The 16,669-nt window shown below is 35.6% G+C and overlaps 3 protein-coding genes across 4 annotated transcripts in view; 2 read left to right on the top strand and 1 right to left on the bottom strand.

Annotated features, from left to right (window-relative positions):
• On the top strand, positions 1 to 11,735 carry LOC119611333 (sodium leak channel non-selective protein-like). 2 transcript variants are annotated; one of them, XM_037966875.1, is made up of 19 exons: positions 1 to 68; positions 856 to 1,918; positions 2,543 to 2,655; positions 2,723 to 2,833; positions 2,908 to 3,051; positions 4,242 to 4,499; positions 4,577 to 5,105; positions 5,173 to 5,915; positions 5,991 to 6,116; positions 6,279 to 6,644; positions 6,706 to 7,456; positions 8,044 to 8,343; positions 8,405 to 8,599; positions 8,667 to 8,853; positions 8,916 to 9,092; positions 9,923 to 10,000; positions 10,081 to 10,354; positions 10,414 to 10,576; positions 10,706 to 11,443. In XM_037966875.1, the coding sequence occupies exons 2-19, from the start codon at positions 920 to 922 to the stop codon at positions 11,441 to 11,443; spliced, it is 6,252 nt and encodes a 2,083-aa protein (XP_037822803.1). In that variant the 5' UTR covers positions 1 to 68; positions 856 to 919. The 2 variants fall into 2 exon arrangements, with proteins under 2 accessions (XP_037822803.1, XP_037822804.1); XM_037966876.1 differs by lacking the exon at positions 1 to 68 and having other exon boundaries at positions 920 to 1,918; positions 10,706 to 11,735.
• Positions 11,736 to 11,855: 120 nt separating this feature from the next.
• LOC119611334 (kinesin-like protein subito) lies at positions 11,856 to 14,242 on the bottom strand. Its single transcript, XM_037966877.1, has one exon. It carries the CDS (start codon positions 14,097 to 14,099, stop codon positions 11,985 to 11,987), a length of 2,115 nt encoding a protein of 704 aa, XP_037822805.1. The 5' UTR covers positions 14,100 to 14,242; the 3' UTR covers positions 11,856 to 11,984.
• A 329-nt stretch (positions 14,243 to 14,571) lies between these two features.
• LOC119611338 (pre-mRNA-splicing factor ATP-dependent RNA helicase PRP16-like) overlaps positions 14,572 to 16,669 on the top strand; it is a 69,064-nt gene continuing 66,966 nt past the window's right edge. The window contains 1 exon segment of the mRNA XM_037966881.1: positions 14,572 to 16,614. Coding sequence (XP_037822809.1) covers positions 14,691 to 16,614 — 1,924 coding nt within the window. The 5' untranslated portion in view covers positions 14,572 to 14,690.

Below are 16,669 nucleotides of genomic sequence, written 5' to 3'. Positions count from 1 at the left end.
ATAGTTATATTTCTAGAGATTTAAGTTACACACGAAATTATTTTTGCAAAAGATTTTTTATAGAAAAAGTGGGTAAATTTTTAAGATTTTAAAATAGTTTTTGCCAAAAACAGTAGAAATATTTCAATACTATTTGAAAAAGTTAAAATTTGTTTTATTTTATAACAAGTTTCATTGAAATAACATAAATTTTGAACTGGTTAAGTCAGTGGTAAAAAAAAATAAAAAGTTTTGTGTTTTGTTTCAAAATAATGCAAAAGTTTCATAAAATATTAAAATAATTGTTAAGTTATAACAATATTTAACTAAAATATTACTGTAAAATTTAAAAATATTAAAATTATTATAATTTTTATATAATTTTATCCATATTTATTCGAAAAGTGAAAAAATTTAGTGTGTATCTAGTAAAATTTTTTATAACTGTTATACACACCCCCAAATTGGGGGTTGAAAACCGCAACCCCCAATTTTTGGGGAAAGAAAACTGTTATAATTTAAACAGCTGTTAGAACAGCTGATAACAGATAAGCAACAGTTGGTTGAACAGCTGTTATGCCTAAGCAACAGGTGAACAGCTGTTCGTCCACTTGTTGGATTACAAAATTTATCGCAAAGTGTTATACAAACCGGTTTCACTAAATGTAAACAATATGAACTGTTATACAAACACGCAACAGTTGTTTGTAAACAAAAACAAACCGGCAATAATGTCAAGGTCAGGATTTTAGGAGAGCAATTTTAGAGTGACCAGTTTACATTCTTTATACAAATTTTATTTAACTGTAATTTCGTTTTAATTTTTTTAAGTCTTTAAAAAACAATGATTAACCGATTATTTTTATTTTCTTCTAGTATTTATTTCAGATTCTTTTTGAAAAAGATTGATCTGATTCGATTATGCTGTTCATAGTTTTGGATGTGTGAACAATTGCGTACTCGCCGCTTAGGAGCAGCTCGTAGTAAAACACTTTCCGCCACAAATCTAGCACCCATTGCTAGCAGTGCAAGTCACACATCCATTGCAGCCGCCATTAGTCACAGTGCTAGCAGTCATTTTCTACAACAACACTATCGCAATCAATCGCATTACTCGACACAGGCTCAACATTTCACCTTTAATCATACGGACAGCCCGAAGGCTGCGTTTTCAACACAAACCCATAGGGGATTTCAGCCGGGCTATGGCATTGAGGGCACCAGTACCATTAATAGTCCAACTGTTTTAAATTCGGGCAGTGGAAGTGGCAGTGGAAGTAGTGGCCTGCGTATGCCTAATATGGGACCCATGTTAGGAACATCGGCCACTGTAGCCATTAGTAGTAATTATAGTGCTCACAACACCTCTAATACAGGACAAAGTGGCACTGGTGCAGGCGGTGGCATGTCACACAATAATGGTTCCGGCGTAACAGCCGGTCAATTGGGCAGTGCTTCGGCAGCAGCCAATACAGCTGCATCAGGCGGTGGAGGTGGTTCTTCGGGAGTTGGTGGTGGTGGTATGGGTTTAAGTGGCGTCGGTATGGGCATTTGTGGCGGCATTAGTAGTGCAATGGGACCTAGTAGTGCTGCCATTACGGGCGTGCCGCCACTCGGACTTGGCATTGCAACCGGTATTGGTAATAAAATGCTTGGTCGCAAGCAGAGTCTTAAGGGCGGCGAGCCATTTCTAGCTGATTATGGTCCCGAGGAGTCGCTTAACGAAAGTGCCGATATTGAATGGGTGAACAAACTGTGGGTTAGGCGCCTAATGCGTTTTTGCGCTTTAGTAGCCTTGGCCTCAGTCTCATTGAATACTCCGAAAACTTTCGAATTATATCCACCCACACAGTATATAACATTTGTATCAGATATTGCGGTAACGTTACTCTTTACCGCTGAAATGATTGCCAAAATGCACATACGCGGCGTTTATCATGTGAGTAATAGTAGTAGATTGGGATAGTAGCAGTGAGAGCTTATGCATTTACAGAAATAGTTATATGATTTAAATTTTTGAGTGAAAAATGCGTATATAGCTATTTCTGTTTATCATGAGTCGAGAATTTTCGAATCAACTGCCAATTTTTTGCAGATCACAAACACTTATATAACACTCAAGTAAATTGTTTAACAATGAAAGAATGCAGCCATTTGAATTGAAACAGTGTAATGGAAACTTTTTATTTAGATCTAGATGTACTTACTTACTTACATAGTTACTTACTTAATTACTTACAAATTAATCTTGACTGTTTCCACCACACTGTATCACATTGATTTTATAAAATTTGTTGCACTCTATTCTCATGAATGCATTCTTTTAAAATAGTTTTTGATTAAATATTACACATTCCACAGAACAAATTAAAAATTCCGCACTTAAGTAGATTTAAAGGTTTTAATCTGAATTTAGTGGATTGCCTTTTCCACAACCCAAAATTTGCAAATAAATTTGGTCTTTTAAAAAAAATTCTGAATAAAACCGTTAAATTCGTCAAGTACAGGAACATAACTTTGAAAACATTTAATTATTATTATTAAATTTTATGAAAACCATTAGGGTGAAGTACCATATTTAAAGGATCATTGGTGCCAATTTGATTTTTCAATGGTATTCTTTTTATGGATTTCCATAATATTACAAATATTTGAAATACTTGAAATAGTGCCAAAGTAAGTAAACTAAATAAAATATCATAAAATGTTACAAAGAAAACCCATTAAATGCATTTTATTACAGATTTTCACCCTTATCCATAATGCGCGCCCCAAGACCTTTGATTATGATACGTTTCTTAAGAGTCTTCCTGAAATTTTCGATGCCAAAAAAACGCATAAATCAAATCTTTAAGTAAGACTTAAACTGTTAAGAATTAAATTAGTTTTCCCATTGAACTTATTTTTTAAACTTTTTCATAATTACAGGCGTTCGAGCCAACAGATTTATAATGTAACTTTGTTCTTCCTATTTTTTATGTCCTTATATGGTCTGATGGGAGTACAATTTTTTGGAGAATTGAAAAATCATTGTGTTATGAATAATAGCGAATATGATGAACATGATAGGCCGTATGTTTATTATCGTTGTTTTGAACCCGTGTCTTATTCCGATTAATTGGGTTTTTTAATTGTTCTCTTTGAGAAATTAATACATTTTCTTTTATTTTTGTTAAATTTATTATTTATTTTGAAAATATTTTGTCTAATAAACAAGGTGCTAAATTTAAGATTCATTTGATCAAAAAGATCAAACAAAATATTTTCAAAATCTTTTAGTTTTTCAAATTCGTATTGTAGTACGTTAATTTTAAGGGGTTTTAAGGTCTACATAGAGTCCAGAATATAGGCGAGACTATAGTACATACTATGAACGAGACTATATTCCAGACATTAGATGAGACTTAAGTCCAGACAACAGAAGACTAAAGTCCAAATTGTTGACGGGACTACAGACTAGGTAAAAATCCAGATAATAGAACAAACTATAGTCTAGAGATTAGACTGTTGTCCAGACTATAGACTAAAGTAGTCTATAGACTAACCAATAGATTAGTCTGTAGACTAAACAATAGACTAGACAAAAGACTAAACACCAGACTATATACTAGGCTATAGAATTAAATATAAACTAGACTAGACTAAACTATAGATTCGACTATAGATCAGACTTTGGTCTACAATATAGACAAGACTATAGTCTAGAGTATAGACAATATGTACTATAGACTAGAATGGTCTATATATTAGACTATAGACAAGAATTTAATCCAGACTATAGACAAGACTGTAGCCAAGACCATATTCCTGACTAGACAATACTTTAATCCGGACTATAGTCGAGACTACTGGGAAGACTATAGGCAAGATTTTTAGACCGTATTACAGGCAAGTCTATAGTCCAGACTATAGACAAGACTATATATAGTCTAGACTATAGACATGACTATATTCGAGACTATAGACAAGACTATATTCGAGACTATAGACAAGACTATAGTCGAGACTATAGACAAGACTATAGTCGAGACTATAGACTAGGCTATAGTCGAGACTATAGACAAGGCTATAGTCGAGACTATAGACAAGGCTATAGTCGAGGCAATAGACAAGACTCTAGTCGAGACTATAGATATGAAAACCCCTCTAAATTAATGTACTGCTAAATTCCGGACTCGAAGTTAGTTTTCAATTATAATTCTTCTATATCAATGCAAAACTATAGATTTATAATTGATAACAAACTAAAATTATTTATTTAGGATTTTAACGTTAAATTCTTTGGCCATACCTGATACGTTTTGTTCAATGGATCCAGATTCTGGTTATCAATGTTCACCTGGCATGAAATGCATGAAATTGGATTTTTTGAGCAGTTATGTTATCGGTTTTAATGGTTTCGAAGATATAGCCACCAGTATATTTACGGTATATCAGGCTGCTTCACAAGAAGGTTGGGTTTTTATAATGTATCGTGCCATAGATTCATTACCCGCCTGGAGAGCGGCATTTTATTTTAGGTAATTGTTTTTGGATATGAGTGTTATAAGTAAAGAAATGGGTATTAACTTTGTAAGTCTTAATGTAAAATTTCTAGTACCATGATATTCTTTTTGGCTTGGCTGGTAAAGAATGTTTTCATTGCTGTCATTACGGAAACTTTCAATGAGATACGTGTGCAGTTTCAACAAATGTGGGGTGCTCGTGGTCATATAACCAAAACCGCTGCCTCACAAATATTGAGTGGTAATGATCAAGGTTGGCGTTTGGTTACCATAGATGATAGTAAGCATGGCGGTTTGGCGCCGGAGACTTGTCATGCCATTTTACGTTCACCCTATTTTCGTATGCTGGTCATGTCGATAATTTTGGCGAATGGCATTGTAACGGCCACCATGACCTTTAAACATGATGGCAGACCACGTCATGTATTTTATGAGAATTATTACTATATAGAGGCGATATTTACATTACTCTTGGATTTGGAAACATTATTTAAGATCTACTGTTTGGGTTGGAGGGGCTATTACAAACACTCTATACATAAATTTGAATTACTGTTGGCTGTTGGAACTACCCTGCATATTGTACCAAATTTTTATCTATCACCATTTACATATTTTCAGGTGAGTCTCCACTGCTAACCTACAAACATTTGTCGTCTGTTATTAAATTAGTAACTCTTTTTATAAGGTTCTTCGTGTGGTCCGCCTGATTAAAGCCTCACCCATGCTAGAGGGTTTTGTTTATAAAATCTTTGGTCCTGGTAAAAAACTTGGTTCTCTCATAACATTCACCGTTTGTTTGCTCATTATTAGCTCGGGCATTTCTATGCAATTGTTTTGCTTTCTTTGTGATTTTACCAAATTCGAAACTTTTCCCGAAGCCTTTATGTCTATGTTTCAAATTCTTACCCAAGAAGCTTGGGTTGAGGTTATGGATGAAACCATGATACGCACCAGTAAAACTCTAACTCCTCTGGTTGCGATTTATTTTATACTTTATCACTTGTTTGTCACACTCATTGTGTTAAGTTTGTTCGTGGCGGTTATTTTGGATAATTTGGAATTGGATGAAGATATCAAGAAATTGAAACAGCTTAAGTTTCGTGAACAAAGTGCTGAGATTAAGGAGACTTTACCGTTTCGTTTGAGAATATTTGAGAAATTTCCTCAGTCTCCACAAATGACTATATTGCATCGTATACCGAATGACTTTACTCTGCCCAAGGTGAGAGAGTCTTTTATGAAACAATTTGTTATTGAGTTAGAATCCGATGATCCTTCGATGGAGAGTTGTAAACGTCCTATGTCAGAGTACTGGGAATCGAATGTTGTTTTTCGTAAGCAGAAACCCGTTAGGATAATGAATAAAACTGCTAAAGTTCGTTCCGCGGGCAGTAGTTTAAGGAAACTGGCTATTACTCATATAATAAAGTGAGTAGACGTTTTGAGAATTGATGGATTTTATTATTAAGATCGGAGATTTTATTTTTCTTTATCTATTTTAAGTGATTCCAATAATCAACGTCTAATGCTGGGAGATTCAGCCATGTTGCCGGTTGTGGGTGGAAAGAGTGGTCTTAAATCTCAAGGTACTATTACTCATTCCAAACCTTGGAGAGTAGATCAAAAGAAGTAAGTGATATTCGTTTATATTGAAAAGATATGTTTCTACAGCCTTAAGATTAATCCAGACTACAGACTAGTCTTTATAAACTATAATCCAGACTAGACTTCCGTCTCTAGTTAGCTTTGAATAACTAATTTTCGAAAATTAACTATCTTTTTCTTTCCCAGATTTGGTTCTCGTTCCATACGACGCAGTGTACGTTCTGGTTCCATCAAACTAAAGCAAACCTATGAACATCTTATGGAAAATGGTGATATAGCATCAGCACCGCGTGCCAATTCGGGAAGAGCTAGACCACATGATTTAGACATAAAACTATTACAAGCTAAAAGACAACAAGCCGAAATGAGGCGTAATCAAAGAGAGGAAGATTTGCGCGAGAATCATCCCTTCTTCGATACACCGCTATTTTTGGTACCACGAGAAAGTCGTTTTCGTAAAATCTGTCAAAAAATTGTACACGGACGTTATGATGCTAGACTAAAGGATCCTTTGACGGGTAAAGAGCGTAAAGTTCAATATAAAAGTATGCAGTAAGTACAATATTATCATTAATCATTTAAGGGGAATGAATTTAAAATCATATAATTTTAGCAATTTCTTGGGTTTGGTCACCTATTTGGATTGGGTCATGATATTCGTTACTACCCTTTCCTGCATCTCTATGATGTTTGAAACACCCAATGATCGTGTTATGGATCATCCCACATTACAAATAGCCGAATATGCTTTTGTCATCTTTATGAGTTTGGAATTGGCTTTGAAAATCTTAGCAGATGGTTTATTCTTTACCCCCAAGGCTTATATTAAAGATGTGGCCGCTGTACTGGATGTTTTCATTTACGTGGTGTCTACCTCTTTTCTTTGCTGGATGCCTAAACATATACCCACCAATTCGGGTGCTCAACTTCTGATGGTTCTAAGATGTATCAGACCTTTACGTATATTTACCTTAGTTCCTCATATGCGTAAAGTGGTTTATGAATTGTGTCGAGGTTTCAAAGAAATCCTATTAGTATCGACATTATTGATTCTGTTAATGTTTATATTCGCCAGTTATGGTGTTCAACTATATGGAGGACGATTGGCCCGTTGCAATGATCCGACAATATTAAAACGTGAAGATTGTGTGGGTGTTTTTATGCGGCGTGTATTTGTAACTAAAATGAAATTAATACCTGATTCTGATGAGTCATATCCAGCCATGTTGGTGCCTAGAGTATGGGCCAATCCAAGAAGATTTAATTTTGATAATATTGGCGATGCTATGTTGACTTTGTTTGAGGTTTTATCTTTTAAGGGTTGGTTGGATGTGAGAGATGTTTTAATTAAGGCGGTGGGACCGGTGAGTAATAGTTAGGGCTAAGTTATATAGACTATAGACTGAACTATTTATTGGATGAGCTATAATCTGGACTATATATAGAACTACAGCCTGGACTATAGACTGATCTAATGTCTGGATTATAGACTGAACTATAGTCTGAAATATAGACTAAATTATAGTCTGGACTATAGACTAAACTAGAGTCCAGACTATAGACATAACTATAGTCTAGACTATAGACATAACTATAGTCTAGACTATAACATAACTATAGTCTAGACTATAGATATAACTGTAGTCTGGAGTATAGACTAAACTCTGGTCTATATACTGAACTATTTATTGACTGAGCTGTAATTTGGACTATATATAGAACTACAGTCTAGAATATAGACTGATCTAAAGTCTGGATTATAGACTGATCTAAAGTCTGAACTATAGTCTGAACTACAGACTGAACTATAGTCTGAACTACAGACTAAGTTATAGTCTGGACTATAGACTAAACTATAGTCTAGGCTATAGACATAACTGTAGTCTGGACTATAGACTAAATTATAGTCTGGACTATAGACTAAACTCAATCTTTTCAAATTTCATTTCAGATTCATGCAATTTACATACACATATACATTTTCTTGGGTTGTATGATTGGTCTTACACTATTTGTGGGTGTAGTCATTGCCAATTACTCAGAGAATAAGGGTACTGCACTTTTAACTGTGGATCAGAGAAGATGGTGTGATTTAAAGAAACGTTTGAAAATTGCTCAACCTTTACATTTGCCACCTAGGCCGGATGGTCGTAAAGTTCGGGCATTTGCCTATGATGTTACACAGCATATATATTTTAAACGTTTTATAGCAGCCATAGTTTTAATTAACAGTGGTTTATTATCCATAACGGTAAAACTTAAAACATTTTATAAAACTAATAACTAATTAATAACTTTCTTTAATTCTACAGTGGATTAAAGGTGAAAGTATCACCGAAATTTGTGTCTTATTAAGTGCCATATTGACTTTTGTCTTTGTGGTGGAGGTGGTTATGAAAATTATAGCTTTTACTCCGCGTGGCTATTGGCAGTCGAGACGTAATCGTTATGATTTATTGGTTACCGTATCGGGAGTTGTTTGGATATTTTTACAAACTATTTTAAGGGTAAATTAATTAATTTTAATTTGAAAATTAGATATTTTAATAAATTCTTTTATGCCTTGTCTTACAGAATGATTTATCCTATTTCTTTGGTTTTATGGTGGTGATATTAAGATTTTTCACCATAACCGGTAAACATACCACTTTAAAAATGTTAATGTTAACTGTGGGTGTATCGGTTTGTAAATCATTCTTTATTATATTTGGCATGTTTTTATTGGTATTTTTCTATGCCTTGGCGGGCACTATACTATTTGGTAAGTTGTGGTGGTGCGTGAAGTATTTCAAAGGGTTTCAAAATTAAATTTTTTTCTTAAAGGTACTGTCAAGTATGGTGAAGGTATTGGTCGTCGTGCTAATTTTGGTTCTCCTGTTACTGGAGTTGCTATGCTTTTCCGTATTGTTACTGGTGAAGATTGGAATAAAATTATGCATGACTGTATGGTTCAGCCACCATATTGTACACCGGGAAATAATTATTGGGAAACGGATTGCGGTGAGTTTGATGATTTTGTTTAAATGACTAGTCTACAGTCTGAACTATATTCTCATTTAGAGTATGAATAATAGTCTATATTATAGTCTAAACTATAGACCAATGGATTATATATATATATATGTACTGAACTACTATATTCAGAACTATAATTTGGAATATAGGATAAAGTAGATTCTAGAAAAATGGACTATAATGCCTGGACTGTGGACTAAACTATGGTTTGAACTGTAGGCTAATGAATAGTCTTGAGTAAAGACTGGTTTGATCCATAATCAGGGCTATAGACTAAACAATTGTTTGGAATATTGACTTCGCTAGGTAGAACCATAAATTATACAATAGTCTAGAGTACTGGACTGAACTTTAGTCTGAAATATAGACTGAACTGTAGTCTGAACTATAAACAGATTACTATAGTCTTAACTACTGACTAAATTGTAGTCCGGACTCTAGACTAGTCTACAGTTAGGTCTACATATTCATTTATAGTGTGGATAATAGACTAATCTATTGGCGGGTAATAACCTAATCAAAAGTCTAGACTATAGACCAGTGAATAGACTGGACTATAGACTATAGCTTGTGAAGTAAAGGAACCTTTTTTCTTTTGATTTCGATTTACCGGAGAAGTTGATTCTCCTAATTTAATAATGTTTTTCACATAAATTATAAATTTAGTACTTTAATCTATCGTTTCTTAACTTATTTCACTTACCCAAAATACTAGCTCCAACTTTAGATCATTTTCCAGTCGTAGTTAAATACTGCAATGAAAGAAATTCAATATAAATTTTTAACAAATAATTTTTCTTAATTATATATTACAGGAAATTTTACTGCTAGTCTTATATATTTCTGCACATTCTATGTTATTATTACTTATATAGTGCTAAATTTACTAGTGGGTTAGTATTCTCCTAAAACATATATTACAACAACAAAAAAAAAAAACAAGAATCGAAATAATATTTATTCCATACCGCAGCTATTATCATGGAGAACTTTTCATTATTTTACTCGAATGAAGAAGATGCCTTATTATCCTATGCGGATATACGTAATTTTCAAAATACCTGGAATATTGTTGACATACACCAGCGTGGTGTCATACCAGTGAGAAGAGTTAAATTTATATTACGTTTACTAAAGGGACGTTTGGAATGTGATCCCCAAAAAGATCGTTTGTTATTCAAATACATGTGCTATGAATTAGATAAATTGCACAATGGGGAAGATGTTACATTTCATGATGTTATAAAGTATGTTTAATATAAATTATAATTTGAGAATATTAAAAGAAATTTATTATGATTTTCAGTATGTTATCCTATCGTTCGGTGGACATACGCAAAGCCTTGCAGCTGGAGGAGTTATTAGCGCGTGAAGAATTTGAATATTTGGTAGAAGAAGAAGTGGCCAAAATGACCATTAGAAATTGGTTGGAGGCATGCTTAAAGAAAATAAGGTCACAAAATGCCTACGTAAGTATATATGCTAAACATTATTGATATCTTACTCTAATCTGTCGCAAGTTTTAAAACTGTCAACTGAAATTTATTATATTGAAAGATTTACTTGATAAACTACTTACATATTCTCCTTCTTTTTAGAAACAACAAAACTCCTTGATTGCTGGTTTGAGAGCGACTAATGAACAGCCTATTATAAGACCAAGTGCCCAGGAAGACAAAACGCCTACAGGAACGGGAGATAAATCTGCTATAGCTACTATAAGTGGTGCTGTAGCTGCCACCTGTCCTCCCACAAGTGATGCATTTTCACCCACTTTTAGTTCCACAGAAAATGAGGGAAATGATGTAAGCACTAGTGCAGTAGCATCTACACCAGCTCCGACTGAAACCTCAACAACACATGCTACTCAGCGCGTAATAACGGCTACAAAACGTGGCTATACCCTTAATCGTTCCGATTCAACGGGTAGTTCAGCAGGACGTAAGTTCTTAGCGCCAACATCGTCAGATCCTCAACAGCGCACAACGTTAAGTGATAAGGAACGTTTGTATATAGCCAATCAGCAAAAGAAGAAAAATTCCATGACTACCACCACTTTACCGGTGACAATAGCACCTGCTATACCGGGAGCTGGTCACAAAAAGAATAGTTTCTTTGCCGGTGATATGTCACAATTTCATTATCCCGCCATTAATCATTTTGAGCATGGTAATATACCACAAGGTGGTTTGGGTAGTCCTTCCGGTTTATTGCCTCATATTATACCGGGCACTAAGTTATTGCCTTTTAATAATCAAGCCAATGCTGTCTATGAAGTTCACGATTGGTGGCAGGAACAAGTACTCTGCACTCAAATGAGTGATGATGAAATGTAGTAAATATTGAAGAAGATTTTTTTATAATGTAATAGTAGATAAGTATTTTAGAGAATGAATAGAATTACCATGTGCTAAATTAACTAGTTGCCAATGTCACGATTGTTATATTTAAAAATAAAATAATATTAGTTTGTATTAGTCTATTGTAAAATAAAATATAATAATTTGTTGTTAATAAAACTATTGTAGTAATTTCCTTATATGTATAGCGTCACAAATTAAATCTTAAGCGGTTTGAATTATTAAAGAAAAAGTCCAAAAGTCAGAAGAAACTATATATAAATACTTTCAAAAATGAAGCTGTAATAATCAGATTTACATATAGTAATTCAAATATTTGCATTATTTTTTCTTTCTATTTCGATTTACCGGAGAAATTGTATCTCCTAATTTCAAACAGCTTCTTCACTTCAATTATACATAAATACACAAAAAAAAACATTTATTAAATTAGTACGACGAATAGCTAAATTTAAATAAAAAATTATAGTTACTAAACTACTACTACTAAACAAATTAAAATCGCTTTGTTTTGAAGTCAGTTTTGTTGAATATTTTCTTTATCTTCCAACTCTTCCACATTACCATCCTCAATATGCTTTACTTCTAACACTTCATTCTGAATATTTTTTTCTCTTATTTCTGCATTTTCCTTTACAGCAGCTGTATTTTCAATTAAATTTTCCACCGAATTATGTTTATCCTCCACCTCTACTACTTCGTCATCATCAATATTCTCTACAGAGTTGTTTTTTTCTTCTAGTTCCTCCCTTAAATCTTCTAATTCTTCTTGATGTCGCCGTTTGAGGAATTCGATTCTTGATTCATAAATACGTTTTTGATTTTCGATTTCACGCTGCATACGCAACTCGAATTGTTTTTTATGTTCCTCCAAGGTAGTTTTAAATGAATCAACCAATTGATTGCGCAGTTCTTGCTCTTGTTTCAACAATTCTTCTGCATGTTCATGGGTTAAACGCTCGATTTCATTTTTTAAATGATAAGATTCATCGATGATTGCTTCAATATGTTGATCCTGCTGATCTATATGTTGGTTTTGTTGCTCTATATGGCTATTGAGTTTTTCAATATCGGCTTTCAGGTTAGCATTCTCTTCCAAAAGTTGCTGTATGTAACCATTGTCGGGGGTGGCACTAAATACAGAGTAACGTGATTGATTCGGTTTAATAGCCGGAGCTTTGAATATTATATTACTGGCTATGGAAGCAAAATTGAGCACATTCAAATTCTCTTCGTAGTATTTCTCTACGGGTGTGACATTAACAATCATGGCCAATTTTTCCTTACCCTGAAGGGCCGCCTGCAATATCATGGTCAATTTAGATTCTCTAAATGGTATGCGTTCTTTTTTATTTAATGTTGAGGTGGTGCTACCAGCAGAGGCCAAATTATTGGCAGCATCTAAGCAGCGTCCTAGTACCATTAGGGAGGTATTAATACGTTGTGCCTCCTTGAGACGTGAACCCATATTACCAGTCTTATCCAAACGTTCTGAACCAGCTAAATCGCAAAATTTGTAAGATGTTTCGGTGTACACACCAGTGCGATAGTATTTTAAAACATCCACGAAAAATACACAATGTGAACGACTGGAGTTGGCATTAATGGAGGTAGAGGCATAGGTTAACTTTTGCAGACCAGAGCGTAAAAGTTTCAAGGCCTCCACACTGCTTTTTATATAAATGGAGGTGACACCTTTGATGAAAACATTGCCGTCATTGCAAACAATTTTTAAATTTTTACGTGTTGTATTGGCAGTGTTTGCAAAAGAACCTGTAGACTTAATGGGGGCCAATAAATCATACACCAATTCATTGTAGATCTCCACAAATGTTACCCATATAAACACAGAGACATCATCCAAAGGCACTGTCTCGAAATGATGATCATTTCGTATGGAATGCTGTAGTTGTAGATAATTTGTTTCCAGATTTTTACAATTGTCAAGTATTTGACGGCGCAACAGGTTTTCCTTCTCCACGAGATGATCATCAAGAAAAGTAGTGCGTGAATTTACCAATTTAGCTAAAGGATTTGGATGTATATTGGCTTGGTAGAGAGTGAAAATATTTTCCAATGATCTGGGTATAATGCCCGGTTTCATATCATCACCTAGCAGGGTAAATGTTTTACCCGAACCCGAAGTACCATAGGTTAAGACGGTGAAACTTTCCTCGGCCAATATTTTTTCCCCTATGCATTTTTCATACACCTCCCTTTGACTTACCTCCGAATCGAAAATTTCCGAAAAACTGTAATGCTTCTCCATGGAATTCTTATTCTTGCTGGTGCTAGACGACTCGGTGGGAGGACCGGTTATTAGGACTTTACCTTCTACTGATATGGAGTAGGCTGAAGAAGGCATTTCCACAGGTTTCAATCTTAAATACACCAAAGCTCCAGTTTCTACCGCTGCACTGGAATCTGTACTTTCTATCAAAGCTTCACCGGTGCTACGAGTATCATAGTATTCATCTTCCACGCTGTCACTATCGCTGCCCTCATCGTAATCATCTTCCTCTTCTATTTCATTGAAAAGTCTCTCACGTTTTTGTGGACAGGGACGAAATCTACGATCAATACTGGGGTCCCGTGGCATTAGGAAAGATCGTGCTTCACGTTTTAAAGCCATTTATATATAAATTTCGTTTTAAACTTTGTATTTTTATAGAAAAATCACTGGAGAATCCTTTTTTTATTTTCTTGGTGTTTTTTTTTTCAGTTTGATAAAATTTCAAAAACAACTATGGCGCTTTATTTTGTTGTTGTTGCTAAAATTTGACATGAATACTCGAGTACTCGCAAAGATAAAGTTGCCAGATTCGTGTTTTAAAAAAAACGCCATTGTTTGATATTTAAACAGGCAGTTACACGGAATTTTTTTTATTTCATCTAGTGTAAATAGGGGAGTCGATCTATCGGAAAATAAAATCCGATTAAACTGACCCACATTAAATGGAAACAGTTATTTTTCTTAACACAAACGTGGAAATCTTAAGTCAAATAGAACAATCTACATTTATCTTGCCACATTGCTTAACAGACAAACTGTCATAGTTACCAAAACAGAGTTTTTTGTTTTCAAAAATGTTTTGGCATCACTGCAAACAGCTGTTTTGTATCGTTTGTTTTGTGTTTTAGTTTAACCGGGCGGTTTATTGTAAACGTTTTTTACGGAATATTTTTGTTAAATTATTTTCTTTTGTACTTTAATTTTATCCAAATGATGGATGAGGATGATGACTCTGGTGTACATCGCCTTGAGGGTACAAGTGCCACGGAAATGCGCGGTGGTTTGGTTATAAAAAAGACCAAAACTGATGACAACAAATTTAAAGTGCCCAAACCATCGATCTTGGGCTTAGACAAATTAGCTGCCCAGAAGCGCAAAGAACGTGAAGAAAGTCAGCGATTAATATCTTTTAAGGATAATGAAAACGATGATGAGGATAAAGATGTGCGAACCGTTTCAACTCCCTCATTGCCAAGTGAATTTGCTTTTAAAAAGCCAGACACGCAAAGTTTTCAAAAAATGGGCCGTCAGTTGAGAGCTCCCAAGGATGAGACACCCACACATACGGGTGGTGTTTCTGAAGAGGCTCGTGAACGTTTGAGAGAGCACATCAAACGGGATCGCTCTAAAGGTGGGGTGCACTATTCCTCTAAAGACTATGATAGAGAACGTGATCGTGAACGCGATAGGGACAGAGACAGAGAGCGCAGCAGATCGTCTTCATCATCTTCTTCGTCGAAGGATAGGCGTGATAGAGACCGTGACCGGGATAGAGATAGAGGACGTGATAAACGGCGTGATCATAGAGAACGTGACCGCGATATTCGTAGTGAGCGCAGAGACCGCAGTGAACGTGACCGGGATCGTGACTCTGAGAGAAGCGTTAATACGCCACGCTTTAGAGATGAACCACGAACTCCCAATACAATTTCTGTGTCGGGTAGCGCCTGGGAAGAGGACGATGAGCCAGGTGAGCGTTCTTCGCGTAAATCTTCCTGGGATTTTCCCACGCCCAAATCGTATGCTAGTTCAGAAAGAGGCGATTGGTCTCAACGCAGTGGCAGCAGTGGTTTTAGTTCTAGCCGCAGCCGTTCTCGGCGCGATCATAATAATCGAGAGGATGACACTGCCAGACCGACACCAGCTCATAAGTATAATGCTTGGGCAAATGATCGCAAACGTTCAGGAGCCACACCCTCAACAAGCCGCAGCCAACGTCAGCCCTGGGGTGAGAGTGAAGAAGATCGCGATTTGTGGGAAGAAGAACAACGCCGATTGGATCGTGAGTGGTATAACATTGACGAGGGCTACGATGATGAAAACAATCCCTTTGCCGGAGCCAATGCTGACTACTTTCGCAAACGTGAGGAAATGCTGGAACAAAAACGTACTAAACGCATTAGTGCCCAACAAAGACAAAACAATAAAGACAATGAGCTATGGGAACGTAATCGTATGTTAACCTCAGGCGTTGTCATGTCCATAAATGTGAATGACGACTTTGATGAGGAGGCTCTTGAGCGTGTGCATTTATTGGTACATCACATCATTCCACCTTTTCTCGATGGTCGTATTGTGTTCACCAAACAACCGGAACCGGTTATACCCGTCAAAGATCCTACTTCGGATATGGCGCTGATAGCGCGTAAAGGTAGTACTCTTGTTAGGGTTTATCGTGAGCAAAAAGAACGTCGTAAGGCTCAAAAGAAACACTGGGAATTGGGTGGCACTAAACTTGGCAACATTATGGGCATTGAGAAGAAAGCCGACGAGGAAGATGCTAAATTCGATAAAGATTCTGATACGGCTGACTATCGTAAAGATCAAAAATTTGCCGATCACATGCGTGATCAGGAAGGTGGTTCTAGTGATTTTGCCCGTAAGAAATCGATAACAGAACAAAGACGTTTTCTGCCCGTCTTTGCGGCTCGTCAGGAGCTTTTGAATGTTATAAGAGAAAACTCGGTCATTATTATAGTGGGTGAAACGGGCAGCGGTAAGACCACCCAATTGACTCAATATCTACATGAGGATGGCTATAGCAACTTCGGCATGATTGGCTGTACTCAGCCAAGAAGAGTGGCTGCCATGTCGGTGGCTAAACGTGTGTCAGATGAAATGCATACCAAGTTAGGTGAGTTTGTTATGAGTTATTACTTATTTGTTTCATGTACTAATTCTATTTTCTT

This window comes from Lucilia sericata, unplaced genomic scaffold, assembly GCF_015586225.1.
Source record: "Lucilia sericata isolate MDLA Ls3-8-SP2 unplaced genomic scaffold, ASM1558622v1 Contig001423F_arrow, whole genome shotgun sequence".
Classification (NCBI taxonomy): Eukaryota; Metazoa; Arthropoda; class Insecta; order Diptera; family Calliphoridae; genus Lucilia; species Lucilia sericata.
This window is presented reverse-complemented; position numbering and strand designations above follow the sequence as displayed.